General features: G+C 47.1%; 2 protein-coding genes and 1 pseudogene across 2 annotated transcripts in view; 2 read left to right on the top strand and 1 right to left on the bottom strand.

The window, feature by feature from the left end:
- JKAMP (JNK1/MAPK8 associated membrane protein) overlaps window positions 1-19,229 on the bottom strand; it is a 34,210-nt gene extending 14,981 nt beyond the window's left edge. Inside the window, exon 1 of the mRNA XM_049770472.1 lies at window positions 19,173-19,229. The gene's annotated coding sequence lies outside the window, so the exon portion shown is untranslated. The remainder of the gene's footprint in view (window positions 1-19,172) is intronic.
- Window positions 770-12,903, top strand: L3HYPDH (trans-L-3-hydroxyproline dehydratase). Its single transcript, XM_049770248.1, has 5 exons — window positions 770-1,280; window positions 8,041-8,210; window positions 10,189-10,311; window positions 10,399-10,536; window positions 12,699-12,903. The coding sequence occupies exons 1-5, from the start codon at window positions 770-772 to the stop codon at window positions 12,822-12,824; spliced, it is 1,068 nt and encodes a 355-aa protein (XP_049626205.1). The 3' UTR covers window positions 12,825-12,903.
- LOC126004956 (uncharacterized) lies at window positions 4,476-4,529 on the top strand (annotated as a pseudogene).
- Window positions 19,230-20,551: the final 1,322 nt, after the last annotated feature.

Here is a 20,551-nt window from a genome sequence, read left to right as displayed (position 1 = left end):
ACTCGGAGCCTCCACGGAGCCCCGCCTTGCCCCGCCCGTACTTCCGGCCTAGGCCGCTTGGCCCCGCCCCTTCCGCTTTCTACTCCCAGCACGCAGCCCGCCCTGCCTCGTCTTTCGGGTCTGAGCCGCGTAGCTCCGCCCCGCGCCACCCCCTTTGCCACGTCTCCGTCACGTAGTCCCGCCCCTCCCGCCCCCTTTTCGGGTCAGAGCGACGTAGCTCCGCCCACCCGGTCCCTCTTCCGGGTCTGAACCGCGTAGCTCCGCCCCGCCGTGCCCCCTTTTCTGGGTCTTGCACCACGTAGCTCCGCCCACCCAGTCCGTCTTTTTCCGGGTCTGAACCGTGTAGCTCCGCCCCTTCACGCCCTTATTCCCAGTTTGAGCCACTTGGCCCCGCCCCTCCCCAGGTCTGTACCGCGTAGCTCCGCCCCGCCCCGCCCCTCTTCCGGGTTTGAACCGCGTAGCCCCGCCCCTCCGTGCCCTCTTTTCTGGGTCTTGCACCACGTAGCCCCGCCCACCCAGTCCGTTTTCCGGCTCTGAACCGCGTAGCCCCGCCCCTCGCGCCCTTATCCCGAGCTTGAGCCTCTTGGCCCCGCTCCTTTTCCGGGTCTAAACCGCGTAGCCCCGCCCCGCCCAGCCCCTCATCCGGGTCTAAACCGCGTAGCTCCGCCCCTTCGCGCCCCTATTCCGAGCTGGAGCCTCTTGGCCCCGCCCCTCCTCCGGTCCGAGCGCTCTGCCGGAAGCGCGCGCGGAGGCGTCGCTGCCCGGCGCGATGGCGCTCCCGCTGCCCGACGCCTCGTGGCGGCCCCCGCACGACCCCGCGACGCCCGCGCTGGCGGCGGTGGACATGCAGGCGGGCGGGGAGCCGCTGCGCGTCGTGCTGGCGGGCTGGCCCGAGCCGCCGGGCGCCACGCTGCTGGCCAAGCGGCGCTCGCTGCTGCGGCTGCACGACGGCCTGCGGCGCCGCCTGCTGCTGGAGCCGCGCGGCCACCGCGACATGTACGGCGCCCTGCCGCTGCCCAGCGAGCTGCCCGGCGCGCACCTGGCCGCGCTCTTCCTGCACAACCAGGGCAGCAGCGCCATGTGCGGCCACGCCGTGCTCGCGCTCGCCCGCTTCGCGCTCGACGCCGGCCTGGCGCCCCCGCCGCCCCCCGGCGCCCGCGAGGCCCCAGTGCGCATCCACTGCCCCTGCGGGCTCGTGGCCGCCTTCGTGGCCTGCCGCGGCGGCCGCAGCCTCGGGCCCGTGCGCTTCCACAGCGTGCCCGCCTTCGCGCTGGCCACAGGTAACGCGGGCGCCCGGCCCTGGACGGAAAGGGGCCGCGGCGGGTCCCTGCCAGGGGGCCTGCGTCTCACGGGGGACGGGCCCTCCAGGCCCTGGACGCCGCTAACCAGCTTCTGCTGCAAACCAGGCCATGCCACTAACCCAACCGCCCGCATGCTGTGCCCATTGATAAGAAAGAGTGGTCACTTGATGCCGCTGCCGCTGTGCCTGCATCCCAGGAAGGGACAGGCCCTTCTGGCTGTGGGCAGTCGCAGCCTGACCCCGTAGAGGCCTCTAGTGCCTTTAAACCATCTCTCCCGCCGGAACCCAGGCCAGGCCACTAATCTCACCCACCTGCATGCTTTGGCCATGAATGAAAAAGGGCCACTGGACGTCATTGCCTATGTGTATCTGCATCTCAGGAAGGGACAGGCCCTCCAGTCACAGCTCGACCCCCTGGATACCTCTAACCATCTCTCCCGCCGGAACCCAGGCCAGGCCACTAACCCAACCTACTAGACACATGCTTTGGCCACGAACAAAAAAAAGGGTCACTGAATGTCACTCCCAATATCATTGCCGATGTGCCTTCATCTCAGGAAGGGGCAGTTGCAGCCCAGCCCCCTGGACACCTCTAAGGCCTCTAGCCATCTCTCCTGCTGGAACCCAGGCCAGGTCACTAATCCAACCTACACGCATGCTTTGGCCATCAGTTAAAAAAAAGGGTCACTGGATGTCACTGCCTATGTATCTGCATCCCAGGAAGGGACAGGCCCACCCGGCCCTACGCAGTTGCAGCCTGACCCCCTGGATGCCTCTAACACCTCTAACTGTCTCCTGCTGGAACCCAGTCAATGCCACCAACCCAACCCACCCGCATGCTTTAGCTGTGAATGAAAAAGGGCCACTGGATGTCACTGCCTATGTATCTGCATCCCAGGAAGGACAGGCCCTCCAGGCCCTGGGCAGTCGCAGCCCGAACCCCTGGATGCCTCTAACACCTCTGACCGTCTCTCCCGCCAGAACCCAGGCCAGGCCACTAATCCAACCTACACGCGTGCTTTGGCCATGAACAAAAGAGTCACTGGATGCCACTGCTCATGTCACTGCCAATGTGCCTGCATCTCAGGAAGGGACAGGCCCTCTGGTCCTGGGCAGTCACAGCCCAGTCCTCTGGATGCCTCTAACCATCTTTCCCGCTGAAACCCCGACCATGCTACTAATCCAACCTACATGTATGCTTTGGCCATAAACAAAAAAAAAAGGTCACTGGAAGGGACCCCCAACCCCCTGGAGGCCTCCAAGGCCTCTGACCACCTCTTCTTCTGGAACCTAGGCCAGGCCACTAACCCAACCCACCCACCTGCTTTGGCCATGAATAGAAGAGCGGTCACTGGATGTCACTTCTTATGTGCCTGCATCTCAGGAAGGGACAGTCTCTCCTGGCTCTGGGAAGTCACAGCCCGACCCCTTGGATGCCTCTAGTCATCTTTCCCGCTGGAACCTAGGCCATGCCACTAACCCAATCCACCCACCATGCTTCGGCCATTAATAGAAAAGAAAGTCACTGGATGTCACTGCCTATGTGTGTCTGCATCTCAGGAAGGGATAGGTCCTGGGCAGTTGCAGTCGCAGCCTGACCCCCTGGATGCCTCTAACGCCTCTAACCACCTCCTGCTGGAAACCAGGCAATGCCACTAACCCAACCAACCTACACGCTTTGGCTATGAATAAAACAAGGGTCACTTGATGTCACTGCTGATGCCACTGCTGATGTGCCTCCCTCTCAGCATCCAGACAGTGCGTGCCATTCCATTGTAGAGCAGATCTCAACGATTCTAGAACTCTCAGGTACAGAACTTTAGCCTTTCCTTGACCCACGCCACCCACCCGATTCTGCAAACTGAGCAGTTTGCTAGGTGTTGCTCAAGATTTCACAGCCGGACAGAGCAAAGGTCCCATCCAGTCAAGGAAAGCACAGAAACAGTTTCCATTCCCAAGTTCCAGGCCAGCTCAAATATGCTTTCTAAATAGTTGTTTCCTGAAATGAAAGTCCCTAAACTTGACCTACAATTCTCCTTCATCTGTAGATGAGGGAGAATCCTTTCCCCTTTTTGAAGAAAAGGATCAGATAAGCTGCATTTATAAGTGGTGAATATAAAAGTATGTCTACTCTTTTAGGAAAGAGCAGGGGGCTGAAGAGAGGAGGTTTGCCTCCCGGAATCCCATATGGCTCCCTGAGCCTGCCAAGGGTGATTTCTGAGCACTGAGCCAGGAAGAATATAACATTGAGGAGTACATAAAGAAATATTTAATACTATACCCTGGGTGACAGTAACTTTAATCACGTTATTTTGATCACTGACATGCAAATATTGTTCTAGCAGATAGCAGAATTTTATTTGTGTCACTTCTTGGCCTTTTGGCTAGGACCAAGTGCAGAATGTTGCTTTATTATTTTCTGGACCATTGTCTTCTTCCTGCACGTTATATCATGGCTGAATTTTTGAGAGGATTGACTAATAGTATACACAGTAGCTAGATTGTTTGTTTTGGGACCACACCGAGCTGTGCTCAGGGTTTATTTCTGGCTCTGTGCTCATGAATCACTCCTAGGGATCCTATGGGGTACAAGGAACCAAACCAGATGGTCCGCATGAAAGGCAAGCAACCTACCTGCTATATACTCCAGCCCCAAGAATGTTTAAAATCAGAAGACTGCAGAATAGCCAGTGTTTCTAGCTGAAATACTTCCAGTGTTCAAAGGCTTTCAAAGGTTTTGGGGGGTGTTTCTTAGTTTCAAGTGTAAACCATATCAAACAGGTTGCTTTGATTTATGATCTTTACAAGATGAGCCCTTGTCTGATGTATTCCTGAGGAGGCTTTCCTAGATCTGGCAGGAAGTGAGCTGAAGTTAGTCTGCAGGTGGTTATCAGTTCTTCTCTTCATCTTCAAACCACGCACATCACTGCCCACTTGATCTTAATCCTCACTGAGGACTTGGACTCCAGATTTGACTTCTTATGAGCAATATATGATATGAATATATGATATATGAATAAGTAGGGAAACTACATGTAGATGAAACACCCTGAGAAACTGACTCTAGAATACCCCTTTTCTCCTACTGAAGAGTGAGGTCCCATCTGGATAGCAAGGACACTTGACAGAAACCAAATTTGTGTCTAGGACTGCAGCTGAAAAACTTTGCCTGGTTTAATGTTACAGCTCTTTTAGAATTTGACTAGCAGGCGTTACAAAAAGTGCCCCCCGACCAAAAAAAAAAAAAAAAAAACTCACTGGTTTAACAGGCATGGGCTGCTCAATTTTCTCATTTCCATGTAGAGTGGGGAAGCACTCTACATAGCTGGACCAGGACAGTTGGCAGCTGGATCATAACTCTGTTGTTGGGGGCTGGTTAAGGGAGGGGCTGCCAATGGTGCGAGCACAGTGGTCGCTTCCCAGAGCATCTTAGTGTGGCTGGCTGTACACTAATCAGGTGCATTAATGTCCCGAGTCAGTAAGAAAACAAGCATTCTTTACTTAGGAAAAGAGGCATGAAATATCGGCTTCACCCCGTCCCCATTGAAAGGGATACAAACACCCTTAGTATCAGCACCTGTCAAGTGAAGGTGACAACTCTACCCACTGCTAAGTATATACTGCTAAGTATATCTCAATTACGTCCTGCAAAAGCGAAAACTTGGTGGCAGCATTCAAGTCCTAGGACAGTAGGTGGTAGTCAGTGACTAACGAATGAAGTTGAGAAGCAATCATATTTGTGGCAGTAGTATTGGCAAATGTGAACATTTTATCCTCGTAAGAATTTATCTCACTAAAAAGGAAACACTTGGCTTTAATGTAAATAGTCATTGCAGTCCTCCAACATTATCAGATGGAAATCTTTTTTTGTTGTTGTTGTTGTTTTTTGTTTGTTTGTTTTTTTGGGTCACACCCGGCAGTGCTCAGGGGTTACTCCTGGCTGTCTGCTCAGAAATAGCTCCTGGCAGGCACGGGGGACCATATGGGACACCGGGATTCGAACCAACCACCTTTGGTCCTGGATCGGCTGCTTGCAAGGCAAACGCCACTGTGCTATCTCTCCGGGCCCATCAGATGGAAATCTTAAAAGAATCCTTTTTGAGGGCAGACAAGGGGCAATTCATTCAACTCCTGGAGATACTCGAGCCACACTACGCTTCCTACAATCCCACTCTCAGTTCCTCATTTTCCTTTTTCCACTATCATGTTACACCAGCAAGATACACTCAATTTCAATTTTCTTTTATCTCTAAGTTCCACAAGCATTTTCCTTTTGGGGAGGGAAAGAGGAATTCAGGGTGCATCAGCAGTGCTCTGGGCTTACCCGGGGCTTTATGCTCAGGGATCACTTCTTCTTCCTCAGGGGACGATATGGAGTGTAGGGATTACACCTGAATCAGCTCTGTGCAAGGCAAGCACCTTACCCCTTGGACTATCTCTTTGGCCCCAGTGGTTTTGCTACTATAAATGTTCTATTCTGACATATGGTGTAAAATCACCCCACACTCCATATCTCCATCCCCAGGTGAGCCACTCTGAATCAGGGTTGCACATGAAATAATCCAAACCAGACTGAGGGTGAAACATGTATAGTTTGGCAGTCTTCTACTTTGGTAGTCTTCTACCTCATATCTCTCGCAAGCTGCCTGCCAGAACTGTTTTTATTGAGTACAGAGGTCACCTCCTCCCCAGGTGGGGCAGTAAGGACATAGTAAGGATAGATAGCTCTTGCTATCCTGAGCCTGTCCTGCCCAGGTTTACACATAAGATGATCTTTGTTTTGGGTGAAACCAAGTTGTAAACAAACAGATACAAAGACATCAGGGATGATCTTTGTTTTTGGTAAAACAAGGTGTAATCTAACAAAATGGTATGTTAAAAAGCTTGTAGGATGCCTGTGTAGCTTTGCAAATCCATGTCAAGGCAGGAATACCCTTTATTTTTGCGCAATTTCTGAATTTGTAACTCTGTTGTGTGATGTAGTTCTTATTTTGGGAGCCAGACCTGGTCATACAGGGCTTACTCTGGCTCTGTGCTCAGTCAGGGATCACTCTTAGTGGTGCTTTGGGGCTTTGAGGGGACCAATCAGGAGCAGCTGCATACAGGCACCTTACCTTCTATATTATCTCTCCAATCCCCAGTTCTCTCTCTCATTTTTTTTGGTGGGGGAGGGTGAGTTTTTGGGCCACACCAGTAATGCTCAGGAGCTACTTCTGTCTCTATGAATAACTCTTGTGGTTCTTGGGGGGACCATATGGGACAACAGGGTTCAAACTCAGAGAGGCCACATGCAGAGCAAACACCTTGCTCATAGTACACTCTAGCACCCTGCCCCAGTTCTCTTGATGCATTTGTGGGAAAAGATTCGAAGTACCAGAGCTTGATGAAAGAGCCTCTGGCGCTCAGCTTGCACAAGTAACAGCATAACATCATCTATTCAGTCTGTAAGGCCCTGGATCTAGCCTCACTTTCTCATTATTGACTTTGTCACCATCAGAGCTATGGGGCTAAGTGTACATGACAGGGCCCACACAGTCATGAATTTCAGCCTCCTCTCTTAGTCCAGAAGAAATTTCTCTAATGAGGGGCCGGAGAGATAGCAAGGAGGTATGGCATTTGCCTTGCATGCAAAAGGACGGTGGTTTGAATCCCGGCATCCCATATTTACCCCCAAGCCTGCCAGGAGCAATTTCTGAGCGTAGAGCCAGGAGTAACCCCTGAGTGCTGCTGGATGTGACCCAAAAACAAAACAAAACAAAAAAGAAAAAAAGACATTTCTTTAATGAGTAGGAAAAACTCACAAACTTCAGGATACTCCTTTGTCAACAATTTTTTTTTCTTTGAAAGCTTAGATGTCTAGAAGACAAATGTTTCTGAGATGTCTCTCACAAATTTAAATTGGAGAAGAGAGTAAGACAAAAATATAATCAGACAGTGAAAATTATCACCCTCCCCACCATTGCTTTGTAAATCAAGATTTCAAACAACTGACCTGCAGGTGGAATATGGGGAATGTTGAGAACTGATATTTTTGTTTTTGTTTGTTTTTGGGTCACACCCGGCAGCACTCGGGGGTTACTCCTGGCTCTACGCTCAGAAATTGCTCCTGGCAGGCTTGGGGGACCATATGGGATGCCAGGATTCAAACCACCAACCTTCTGCATGCAAGGCAAACGCCTTACCTCCATACTATCTCTCCAGCCCCAAGAACTGATATTTTTTTTAAAGTTCTGGTGTTGAATAATCCTACAAAGGATGGTAATTTTTAAATTCAGAGTATTAACATGATACTTTTATTTAATGAAAATATATAATGAGCTTTGTATGTAATTTATATGCAAAGATATTTGAAGATTTTTCTATATCACAGTTAAAGAAATCTTCACAATTTTAAAGAGCATGTCAGAGAAACTACATTTTTACTTCGGTTTTCACACATTTTTCACTCAATATATTTGTTTCCTAAAAAACCCTGCAGATTAAAATATGTATTTGTGATTAAAGAAAAGATGGTATTAAGGTGTATAATTTATACAAATATCAATTAAAATTAGATATACACTTAAAAGTTTGTTACTTGCTTGACTTTTAATCATTTAAAAAAATAGACTGTTGCTTCACTCCTTTTCAGGACAGAAAAAAAGTCAATCAAACACTCAGCACCACCAAGACATGAAAATTCTGTGAATTGTATTGTTTACATGCAAAAAAAAATTTCTTTTCAAACATATCTCTTTTAGATCTCCTGGTGGATGTTCCTGGCCATGGGAAGGTGGAAGTGGACATTGCTTACGGGGGTACATTTTATGCATTTGTTAGTGCTGAGAAGTTAGGACTCAACGTTTGTTCTGCAAGAACAAGGGACCTTGTGGATGCAGCCAGCTTAGTGACAGAAGCAGTGAAAGCACAGGTTGGTATAGCAGCGGCTGTGCTGATGCAGTAGTGCCCTCCACTGTGGCCTGGAGGGAATGCAAGTTACAGGTCTTTACAGAACATGTAACACATATTATTTTGTTTTGTGGCCGTGCTAAGGGATCACTCTTGGCAGGGCTCAGGGGAACAGATAGGGTGCTGTGGTTCAAACCCAGGTTGACTATGTGTAAAACTATAGCCCTGCCTGCTGTATTATCTTTCTAGCCCCTACCTATACTACTTATGGGTCTTAATATGTCTTAAACTTTAGCATAATTTATTATTAAACAACAAAATTAAAATATGTATTCTTTTCTAAATTACACTCTCAGAGTTGTCAATATCAATATGAAAAAATAAATTATTGTAGTAACTTCTGAATAAATGAATTTACATACATTTTTCTCCATTTAGAAGACTAATAGCCTGAGTTACTGTACTATCATAAAATAATTTTACCATATGTATACATATATAAGTTTGGGGCTATACCTGGCAGTGCCCAGGGGTTACTCCTGGCTCTGCACTCAAGAAACACTCCTGAAGGCCTGAGATGCCAGGAATAGAGATGCTGGGAATCGAACTTGGATCATCCTTAATAAAGCAAGCACCCTACCTACTGTAATCTTTCCAGCTCCAATTTTACCTTATTTGAATGCTTGGGACTGGCCATGCTCTACATTGACCCAATTTATCAGGCCAGAATTTTCTTTCCTTTTTGTGTATTTGCTATTTTCAGGATACCAACCAACTTTATCCCCTATAATAACCCTTATTTATTATCTAATTGTTTCTTTTTTTTTGCCAAAGAACTTTTATTTGCATCCGAGTTTTTCAAAATCTACCATTATTAATCAAATTATCCCCCTGCCCCAATTACATCCAAGGTATCTAATTGTTTCTTATCCAATTGTTTTTACTTTTACAACTTATCATGGTCAACCCTCTTTTAAATTCCTATCTTTCAGTAACATAAAACCATAATCTCACAATGTGTTGCCTTCATTTCCACCTAATACTTCTGAAGCTCCTTAGTGCCTCTGTTTGAGCAATACAGCCAACTTGTGGATCTGCCATTCTGGTTACAGTGCTTCATAGAGAATGTGTTAGGGGTAGTTCTGCATGTAAAATGACTCTTTTTGTTTAGTTAAGGCCATGTGAAGGGAAACCTCAGAAAGAAAAAATGAGAGGTAAAGTGATAGTCCTGAGAATAGTGTATTTTCTTGCACGCAGCCGACCTTGGTTCAATTCCCAGCATCCAATATGGTCCCCCCAAGTTCCATTAGAATTAATTCCTTAGCACAAAGACCAGAGTACTCCTGAACAGTGCCCAGTGTGGCCAAAAAAAAAAAAAAAAAAAGGTAATAAGAATCATAATGTTCAATGAAACTGTTACTCATCTAGTCAAAGACATCAACTTTAGCATTTAGTGCCTTAACCAAAAGTATTGTGTGTGTGTGTTGTACTCTACAATATGTTTGAGCCAAATAGATTCTTATTTATTTATTTGGCCACACCCAATGGTGCTCAAGGGTTACTCCTGGCTCTGCATTCAGAAATCAGTCCTGGCGGGTTCAGGGGACCATATGGGGTGCTGGGATCAAACCCAGGCCAGTCCCATAGGCAGCATGTTAGACAACCTTCCTACCCACTGTGCTATTGCTCCAGCCCTGAACCAAGATTATTTTAACAATGAAAATGGCAGAAAAATTGTGACTAAAAGAACTTAATTTACCCCTCTCATGAGGATAAATTTGGGGGGTAGAATGATAGTACAGTGGGCAGAGCAATTGCCGTGCATATGGCCAACCTGCTGGTTCAATCCCTCTCAAATTATATGGCCAGGAGTAATTCTTGAGCGCAGAGCCAGGAGTAACCTCTGAGCACCACTCAGTGTGGCTCTGAAACATAACAAAAGAAAAAGGTAAATTTGAAGCAAAATACTTAACTTTACGTGTGATTTCTGTAATTTATAGTGTAAAATCCATCATCCTGATAGTGAAGATCTTGCTTTTTTATATGGAACAATACTGACAGATGGAAAAGATGCATACAGTGAGGAGCCAACCACCAATATCTGTGTGTTTGCTGACGAACAGGTATTACAACTAGAATTCTTAATGCATAGCTCTGGGTGTATGGAGCTAGATCTCTGACTCCTCTGAACTTCACTGGTCCTGAAACAGGTCGACAGAAGTCCCACCGGCTCCGGAGTAACAGCCAGAATTGCTTTGCAGTATCACAAAGGACTTATAGCCCTGAACCAGACTCGAAGCTTTAAAAGCAGCACAACTGGTTCTGAATTCACCGGGAAGGCCGTGAGGGTAAGTGAGTCAGTCCCTCCGTTTCTTATTTCTAAAGGTTACTTTTGATGTTCAAGTGGTTTAAGTTGTGTTTTAGGTAAGTTTCTTCACTTAACTCTCAACAGAGAGTGAAAAAAAAATTTTTAAACCAGGATCCTGGGTGTTAAAAGTCTGCTTTGAGACTTCTGGCATCTCCATCCAAGTTACATCTACAAAATCAAAAATAAATTTATGGGGCCGGGAAGGTGGCGCTAGAGGTAAGGTGTCTGCCTTACAAGCGCTAGCCAAGGAACGGACCGCGGTTCGATCCCCAGGCGTCCCATATGGTCCCCCCAAGCCAGGGGCGATTTCTGAGCACATAGCCAGGAGTAACCCCTGAGCGTCAAACGGGTGTGGCCCAAAAACCAAAAAAAAATAAAAAAATAAATTTATAATACTACTGGTATTCTTTGTTTCCACATAAAGGCTGCCGTGAGTGTATATGAAGCTTTCATATACGTGAATATGATTGCATTGTAGCCCCATTGATATGAGAATCTAGTTATCTTCCGTAAAGCCAGACTTTAAGAAATGTACAAAAATATTTAGTTGAAAACTGTATTTTTTATTTACCTCAATAATCTTGGTCTCTAGCCATGGCATATGAAGGCCTTCCTCCCTACCTCCCTTCTTCTCTTTTACCTTAATTTCTTCTCCCTTCCTCCCTCACTCCTTTCCTTTCTTCTAACTTCCCTTCTTTCCCTCACTCCTTTCTTTCCTTACTTTTTCTTTCTTTTTTGTTTCTTTTTGAGCCACGCCCAGTGACCTTCAGGGGTTACTCTTGGCTATGCACTCAGAAATTGCTCCTGGCTTAGGAGACCATATGGGATGCCAGGGAATCAAACCACACTTTGTCCTAGGCTAGTGAGGGCAAGGCAGACACTTTATCGCTTGCGCCACTGCTTCAGCCCCTTTCCTTACTTTTTCTATCCCTTCTTTCTTCTCTTAATTCCTTCTTTCCACCTTTTCTTTCCCCTTTTCTTCCTCCCTCTTCTTTCCTTCCTCCCTCACTTCTTTCGTTCCCTTTTTACCTACCTACCCCTCTTCCTCCCTCCCTCCCTCCTTCCTTCCCTCCCTCCATGTCTTCATTCCTTCTTTTATTCTTCCTTACTTTTTTGGGGGGTCACATTCAGCAATGCTCAGGAGTTACTCCTGGATCTGCACTCAGAAATCACTCCTGGCAGGCTTGAGGGACCATATGGGATGCTGGGAATCAAACCCATGTCATCTGGGGTTGGACGCATGCAAGGCAAACACCCTACTGCTGAGCTATCACTCTGTCCCTTCATTTCCCTTAATGTTAATTATAACTTCAGTTTTAATTCCAGGCAAAAAAACTATAGTCATGCCTAACATATTCCAATTTCTTGCCCTCCACATGAACAATCCAAAAGTTTACCTTTCTGTTCCAAATCATTCTGCTCTATAAAGATTCATCACCATTCTGACTAAAAGTCACCCTAATGACTTTAGATTCAGTTCATGAAAATGACTTCCTAGTGGGTTTCTGAGTTCTAGTCTCTTCTCTCCAAATGTATCCCTCACCTCACAATAACAGTTTTAAAACAGCTGTGTGGGTCCATGCTTCATTCCCTTGAGCCAGAGAGATAATACAGTGAGTAGAGTTCTTGCCTTGCACATGGCCAACCCAGGTTCAGTACCTAGCATCCCGTATCAGTAACCCAAGTACTCCCGGGGATAATTCCTGAGTTGCAGCGCCAGAAGTAACCCATTGAGCATTACCAAGTGTGACCCCCAAACAAGCAAACAAAAGGTTGTTTTTGTTTGTTTGTTTGTTTGTTTTGGTTTTCGGGTCACACCCGGCAGTGCTCAGGGTTTCTCCTGACTCCATGCTCAGAAATCGCTCCTGGCAGGCTTGGGGGACCATATGGGATGTCCGGATTTGAACCACCATCCTTCTGCGTCTAAGGCAAACACCTTACCGCTGTGCTATCTCTCAGGCCCCACAAACAAAAGTTTTAAAACACAAATGTGATTAAGTTGCTCACCTTAAAATTAACCTTTCAATGTTTTTTTTAGAACTAACTCAAGTTCTCTTAAATGATTAGAATGAAGAATATGACTTTTAGTCAGATACCATATGAATGCAGAGACTGATATTATATGTCTCCCCTTTTTTCCAGGAGGCCAAATGCGGTGATTTTAAAGCTGTTATAGTTGAAGTATCAGGACAAGCTTATTATACAGGCACAGCAACTTTTACAGTGGAAGCCGCGGACCCACTGAAGGATGGATTCCTTCTCAAGTGATTGACACAACTATCAAGAACTTTATTTTTAAAGCAATTAGTACCTTCTAAGTATGTGAAAGTATTTTTTCTAGAGCATGTAAAAATCATATGTACTTTAAAAATATTACCCACTGTGGGATGGATTCCTCCTCAAGTGAGTTACACATCGTTTTAGAACTTTCTTTTTAAAAATTATTACCAACAAAGTATGTGAAAATATTTTCTCTGGAGCATGTGAAGAATTATATATACTTAAAAAAAAAAACACTAAAGGGGCCAAAGTGATAGCATAGTGGTAGGGCATTTGCCTTGCAGGCGGCCAACCCAGGATAGACCCGGGTTCAATCCTCGGCATACCATAGGGTTCCTCGAGCCTGCCAGGAGTGATTTCTGGGCACAGAGCCAGGCGTAATCCCTGAACACTGCCAGTGTGGCCAAAAAAAACAAACAAAAAAAATCAACAAAATAAAAATAACACTAAAACTGTGCCTTGCACACTGCTGACCCAGGATGGACCACAGTTCGATCCCCTGGCATCCCATATAGTCCCCCAAACCAGAAGCAATTTCTGAGCACAGAGCCAGGAGTAACCTCTGACCGTCACTCAGTGTGCCCCCCAAGCCCTCCCCAAATTGAAGTAAGATTAAAATAAAGTCATCTCATATGTATTGGTATAACTATCACTTTGGCATACAGAATGCCAAATTTTCTGTTTATTAAACATCAGATTAGAGATTTGCTACACTACTCTCTACAAACTTCACAAATATTAATTTAGTAAATGCTGAAGTTAAAAAGTTAATTTTATAGTATTTGTAAAATTCCTCACTTTTCCCCTCTATTTCAATGAAGTATAATGTGAAATATATGAGTTTCCATGGCAATAAAGAGGGATGAGTGTTTCATCACTGGCATTGTTTAGAATTGTCAGCATAATAAAAGTGCAGTTGATTTCTTTATTATTTTTAAAATATTTTATGGATAATGTACCCCCTGACAACTGTAACTGGAAGGGCCACACCCTCTTCCCTACTGTGGCATTGTAGTGCAGTATCATCACTGTTTTATCCATATATATATACACACACATATATACATATATATTATCAAGAAAGTGCAATGTATTAAATAAAGCATTCCTAAAATTACATTGGAGCCTTCAAGTCTATGACATTTTACTCTCAAGTTCAGCATTCTCTTACTCTGTGTTCTCAATGTCTACAATAGGATAGCCCAAAACCTGTTTTAGAATATAGTACCTTAAAATTGTTAATTCCTCAAACTGCCTAAATCTTCCTAAATTATAATACAAAGCAGAGTATCCATTCATGCAGTGGTATTCATCCTTTCCATTCATCTTCTTGGGCATCAGAAATTTTATTGACATTAATTCCTGCTCCTCTTGCCTCCTTGCAGCTAATAGACACAGCTCTGTTGACTTTCCGTCCTAAAATTTACATCTTTTGTTTCCCATTCTTGCCAAAGTCATGCCTCATCAATGATCCATATTCAAGCAACCAACCTTTGCTCATTGGTAGTTAAATGTACTCATCTGCAACAAAATCAAACAAACACCTCTTGCTGTCTGCCTTCTTTCTTTAGCTTGCAATCACCCCTATTTTTCTTCCTTTAGGGCTACTCCTATCTCAGTGCTTGAGGGATTTTCCTGGTAGTGCTCAGGAGACTATGTGGTTTTGGGAAAGACCTAGGCCTTCTGCATGAATCAGCTCCTTGATTATCTCTTTGGGTTTTTGTTGGCTTTTTTGGTGCCAGGGATCGAACCCAGAGCCTAACATATAGAAGGCAAGTACTCTCCCACTGAGTAGCAAACCCTCTTGACCCACTTATTTAATTACCCAGGTGGGTCTGGGCTTTAAGGTCCCCTATCTGGAAGTTTCTCCTTCTAACTCTTAATTATATAAGGAACCACCCAGCTCCCCAACTAGCGATAAAGGATAGCAATGAGCTCAACATCAATGCAGCTTCCCCGGGAACTAGCTGGAGGAACGAGCTTCTTCTCTGTGAAGTACAACAAAAGAAGACCTTGAACACAGATAGCTGCTACCCTGGTTGGTCAATGTGCCTCATGGAAAAGACTCCTTTGCCCTGCTTTCCCCCATTACCTACTGAACATTTGACAAATCCCACTAGCCACCATGGTTCTTTTAATCTTTGCTCAAAACACTGTCTTCACACATACACTCATGGTTCTCTCACTTGTAGAGAGATTGACAAAACTCAACACTGGAAATTCTGAAATTCAGAGCCATGCAAGAGTCACTATTTAGAAGATGAACCAAACTTTCTTCTACTAGAATGTGCCCCTCCTTCTTTAACCCTAACTTGATTAGTGGTCACACCTTCCCTCAGCTACTAAAATGGATTTACTTAACTGTCACCTAGTTTCCAGATTCTCCAATGTCACTCAAAAGCACTTTGTGTATCTAGAGTGTATCCAGTCGTAAGAGCAAAGAGAAAATGTCTGTATTGAGTTTGAGGCATGTTCACAGCAAGGGAAATTGTCACATAGAAAGATGGGATGGGATCAGAACTATAACTTGGAGTTATGACTATAGAGTTCTTGAAGCCTACTTGTGAGCTACTTGAAGGCAAGTGGATTCCAGAACATGGTGTGTGTGTGTTGTGTGTGTATGTGTGAGTAGGGATGTATGCAAGTGGTCGAATACAACCCTTGTCTATGGGTAGCTCTGGGTTCTATCACCAGCATCATGTGGCTCCAGAGCACTCACACTATCACACCAATAACAAAATCAAAAATAAAGCCAGGTTGAAGAACTGGCAGAGGACAACAAGGCAAACAAGGAATAGAGGAGGAGGAAATCCAGGGGCGTATGAAGTTACTTTAGTCTGTGTGGGATATGCCAGAAACCCTCACAAACTAGCTTCTTCAACAGGGGGTAAAACTGGGTTTTGGGAAGATCATAAAAATGTGTTTTATGATAAATCTAGAATTTATTCAGTAAATGTTTGACTTCTATGTCTATTTTATATACCCCTGGTTGAATACAAAATTTTCAGATGGAATCACAAGTGAAAAAATTTTAGGCAGCCCCTCTCTAAGCTAAGTGTTGCAAATTCCGAGATCCTGGACCAACAACACTTGTTAGAAATGCATGCTCTCAGACCCCCCCAAATCTACTGATTATGAAACTTATATTCATGTGGCCAGCTCCATGTACTCCAGACAATTCTGAAGCACAGTCAAGCTTGAGAAATAGAGAATTTCTAGTGAATCTAAGACTATGACGTCATAAATGAATTCCTGATCAAACCTGATCATGGCATTCTTGGTTTAACCTCCATCCATTTACCCTGATGATTTCACCCTTCTTATCCCCCAACAAAGCTCATTTCACACAGAATGGCATTCCAGATTTTTTATAAAGCTCAAATCAATTGAATCATGTATTCTAAGAAACAGTTCTCAGCAGTACCCAAGTCAGAAACTTAAGCAGAACCTTCAGACTCTGCTCATGAGTCAAATGTCCCCCTTTCTTCCTTTCCTAGAGAATCCAGTGTCCTATTGAGTGTTTTCCACCTTCTACCCTAGGAACATCTACCCTATGCCACAGAATTTCACTCTGATATCAATAATATTGAATATCAACAATACAGATGCCATACTGATTGTTAGCTGGAATTGTCCTCCAACCCAAAGGCTGCCTGCTGGTGTCTGGTGAAGAGCTTCAGTACTGGTATCTGACCTGTGGCTAGAGGCTATGGCTCTCCAAATGGAGAATTCTCCAAATGGGAGAATTATCTGACACCAAATGTGAATAATTGTGAAGCTGAGAAATGAAGTTTATATTTATCACCAAAAGTGAACTTCTAGGTAAAGCTGTAAATTTCTACTCACTAAAATTAGCACCCGAACCACTAATTATTATTCGTTTATGACCTCTTCGTCTTAGATTCACTAGAATATTCTCTATTTCTCAACCTTGACTGTGGTTCATAATTGTCTGGAGTGCATGGAGCTGTCCCATGTGAATGAGTTTCATATTCAGTAGATTTGGGAAGAGGTCTGAGAGAATGCATTTCTAACAAGTGCCTTTGGCCCAAGATCCCAAATTTTGCAACACACAGCTTAGAGCAGGGCTGCCTAAACTTTTTTCAGTCATAATCCCTTCTTAAAATGTTTTATTTAACTTGGAGTATATGAAATAAATATAGAAACCAAAAATTTACTGAAAATAAATGATAGGTTTATTATAAAACACATTTTTTTTTTTTTTTGGTTTTTGGTGGTACTCAGGGGTTATCACTCCTAGCATGCTCAGGGGACCATATGGGATGCTAGGATTCGAACACTGTCTATCCTGGATTGGCTGTGTGCAAGACAAACACCCTACCACTGTGCTATCTCTCCAGCCCCATTATAAAACACATTTTTATGATCCCCCAACATCCAGCTTTACCCCCAGTTCAAGAATTAAGCATTCGAGAATGTGAGGGCTTCTGGCACATCCCACAGCCTCCCCTACCTTAAAGGTAATCCCAGAAATATAAATTGCAGCTTTCATGGGTTTCCAGAACTTTCCTCCTTCTGGTTGATAGCACGAAGACCCAAATACATACATTCTGAGAGTGGTGAGAAGTGCACTTCCCTTGCACTTGGGTGAACACCAGACAGTCCAAATCCACCTGGAATGAACGCTGAGCAGAGTCAAGAGTTAGACTGAGCACTGCTATGTACGATCCCCCAAACCAAACCAAATCAAACCCCCCAACACACACACACACACACACACACACACACACACACACACACACACATTCTGTACACCGGGATTGTGACCATCAGAACGAGAAGTCAGTCCTTCCCACAAATACACACGGGAACTTTTATGGCTCTGTCTTCTAGGCCTTTGAACAGAGGGTACCATAATTCCTCCACGGCCTGAACTCTGGCTTCACAGATCACTGCTTATAGACTTTTCATCCTAGAGACAGTTTGACCCTTCTACTAGCACCCCTGGCATCACCTGCAAACACATCAGGCTGTATTGCTCCTTCAGGCCTCCTACCCTCCAACTCTGGGGTCACTCTAGTCATGTGAGGTCTTAAAACCCCAAGATTCAGGGCCAGAGAGATAGCACAGCGGTAGGGCATTTTTGCCTTGCGCACAGCCGACCCAAGACAGAGTATGGTTCGAATCCCATATGGTCCCACTGCCTACCAGAGCAATTTCTGAGCACAGAGCCAGAAGTAACCTCTGAGCACCGCCGGGTGTGACCCAACCCGCCCCCCAAAAAACACCCTAAGATTCAAATTGTAAGCTCAATGATGGTTTCAATGCTGGTACCCGTGAATTTATGTTCTTGGCTTGCTTTTCACCTTTCTAAATCCCATTCCTACCCTCACACATCAGAACATCCCAAGGAAGCAATCTTTTCCCCCTTTCCTCCACTCCTACACCCCAAAACCCTCCCAGTATCCAACCCTAGAGATGGTAATGGACCCAGGATGAAAAGGCTCATCGCTAAGAGCCACTTGTGCTCATCATGGGTGCAGGGGATCCCATCTGGCACCGTGAGGTCCAGCTCCAGGGGGAGCGCAGGGCGGGGATAGCTGCCTTTTCGGGGGGGCCCCCAACCCTCCTCCCACCCTGCCCTGCCCTTTGCGTCAACACGCGTTTCCATGGGCAACGCCTGAACCCCCAAACGTCAAAGGCCACGCGGGGCTCCGGCCCCCTGGACAGCCGCGGTGGGCGGCCGGCGAGCCAGGTTCCAGCAGCGGGTGCGGGATGGACAGACCCGCAGCGGCCGTCGGGCCCCAGGGAGAAGCCGCCGCCGCCTCCGCCTCCGGGGCGCCCATCCGCGCACACAGCCTGACCCGGCGCCCCCTTCGCGGCCGCCCGTCCTGGCGGGGCTTCGTCCTTCTCCGAGGGGGCAGCGGCCGCGTGGTCCTTTCGCCCCGGGGCCAGCGCGAAGGGCGCGGGGCTGGGGAGCCCGAGCGCGCGCCCCGCCGGGGACGGCGACCCTGGCGCTTCTCCAGGCGGCAAGCCCGGGACCGCGGCGGCGGCGGGGGCGAGGCGGCCGCCCGGCTTCGGGGCCCCGGAGGCGGTGGCCGGGGCGGCCGCCCGGGCGCGGGGCCTCCTGCGCATCTCCCCACCGCGTAGCCTGGATGACGGACTCGGTGCCGGCGGTGAAGACGCTCCAGCGAGGCGGGTCCGCACCGTCGCCAACGCCTCCTGCGCCCGTCCCCGTCGCTGGCCCTGTCCCTGTCCCCGTTGGACCTGCTCCCGGCTCCGATCCACCTGCCCGCCGCCCTCCTGGACCTCTTGGCGCAGCCTCCGGAGAGGCCCCGGAGAGGCTCGCGCGCGCGCCTCCTGTCGCTCCTGCACCTCCAGCTTTGGCACCGGGTCCTCGCTGCGCCGTCGTGGGGCACCCGCGGCTGGACCGGTTCGGTCGCTGCTGCTGCTGCTGGAGGAGCTGCTGCTGCGCGCAAGCAAGCCCGTGCGCCCAACCCCGTGCACCCTGGAGAGGCGCACTCGACCCAAAGCGTTTGGGTGCAACCTGGGCGCTGCTGGTGGCCGGCTGCCTGAAGTCTTTCCTGTTCCTGGGCTTTTCTGCCAATGCCACCCCGCCAGGACCGTGCGCCAAGGTCTCGGGGCGAAGCGCGCGCCGCCACCACCGAGCTGCTCCTGAGTCTGTGCGTCATCGGCTGCTGGGGACCCTCCTGCATCCCAGTGATGCCATGCTGGCTGCGACACGCTGGTGGGCTCCTAGCTTCCCAACGCGGTGGGTGGCTGGTTGGCTGACCAAACTGGACCAACCTAGGCCATCGATCCCGTCCTCGAGGTCACCCCAATTCCTCATCTCTCTGCTGTGGCTACCAGACTCCAAATGAGGACGCTTTCCTGCTCACCCAGGGCACCAGGACACAGGCCAGAAGCCTTAGGAAAAACTATGCCCACTGGCTGTGGGGTTTGCAGCAGGGTGCCCACTTCCATCCAGGGTAGCAGGGCGGGATGGGGACGTGATCCAGTGGGCTAGCAAAAGCCCAGTGGTTCTTGCGACCTGTGACAGCCGCCGGTGACCGCGGTGGCCACCCTGCCTAACTCAGAAACCGGGGATAGCAGCCTCTAAGAAGGGTTTTGTGATGCACACCTTGTGGAAGGCAATCATCTCATGTGTGTTGTTTACTGAATGAGCCAGGAGTCTCACCACCACCCCCACCCCCAGGGAGACCCGTGCGCGCTTTTCATAAAGCCAAGGCTATTAAGAAAGGACGGATGGACGGACGGACAGAGGAGAAGACTGACCACTTCCCACAAAGAGCAGACATACAAGACAAAGATTCCCTTCTTCAGAAATGCCCAAAGGAATGTAAAAATGCAAAGATTAAAGCGATCTTAAACCACACGAGCGTTGTGAACTGCATGTATCCCCAAAATGACAAAAATGAAATTCATGATTACTGAAAATCTCCTATCACAAATTCACCTTCTAGACAACAAACAAAATCAGACATTGAATGCTGCCAATATTTGTTTAAGAGCATAGAGTTTTAGGAAAGAATTGTGGCTTTAGAATTGCTTAGGGACTCGGGGGGAAATCACCAATAGTCAACAAAACATAGCATAGCAGTTTTAGAATTTAGAATTTACCTTTCTGACACATGCTTTCCGTGTTCAGGTTGAGAGCAGAAAATTCTTACCCCTCTTCCCTCTAATAATACTACTTGGGAAAATTTAAAATTCACTTCTCATTTTAGTTTTTG

The sequence above is a fragment of the Suncus etruscus genome, chromosome 3, assembly GCF_024139225.1.
Source record: "Suncus etruscus isolate mSunEtr1 chromosome 3, mSunEtr1.pri.cur, whole genome shotgun sequence".
In the NCBI taxonomy this organism is placed as follows: domain Eukaryota; kingdom Metazoa; phylum Chordata; class Mammalia; order Eulipotyphla; family Soricidae; genus Suncus; species Suncus etruscus.
The sequence above is the reverse complement of the archived record's forward strand: the minus strand, read 5'-3'. Positions and strand labels throughout refer to the sequence as shown.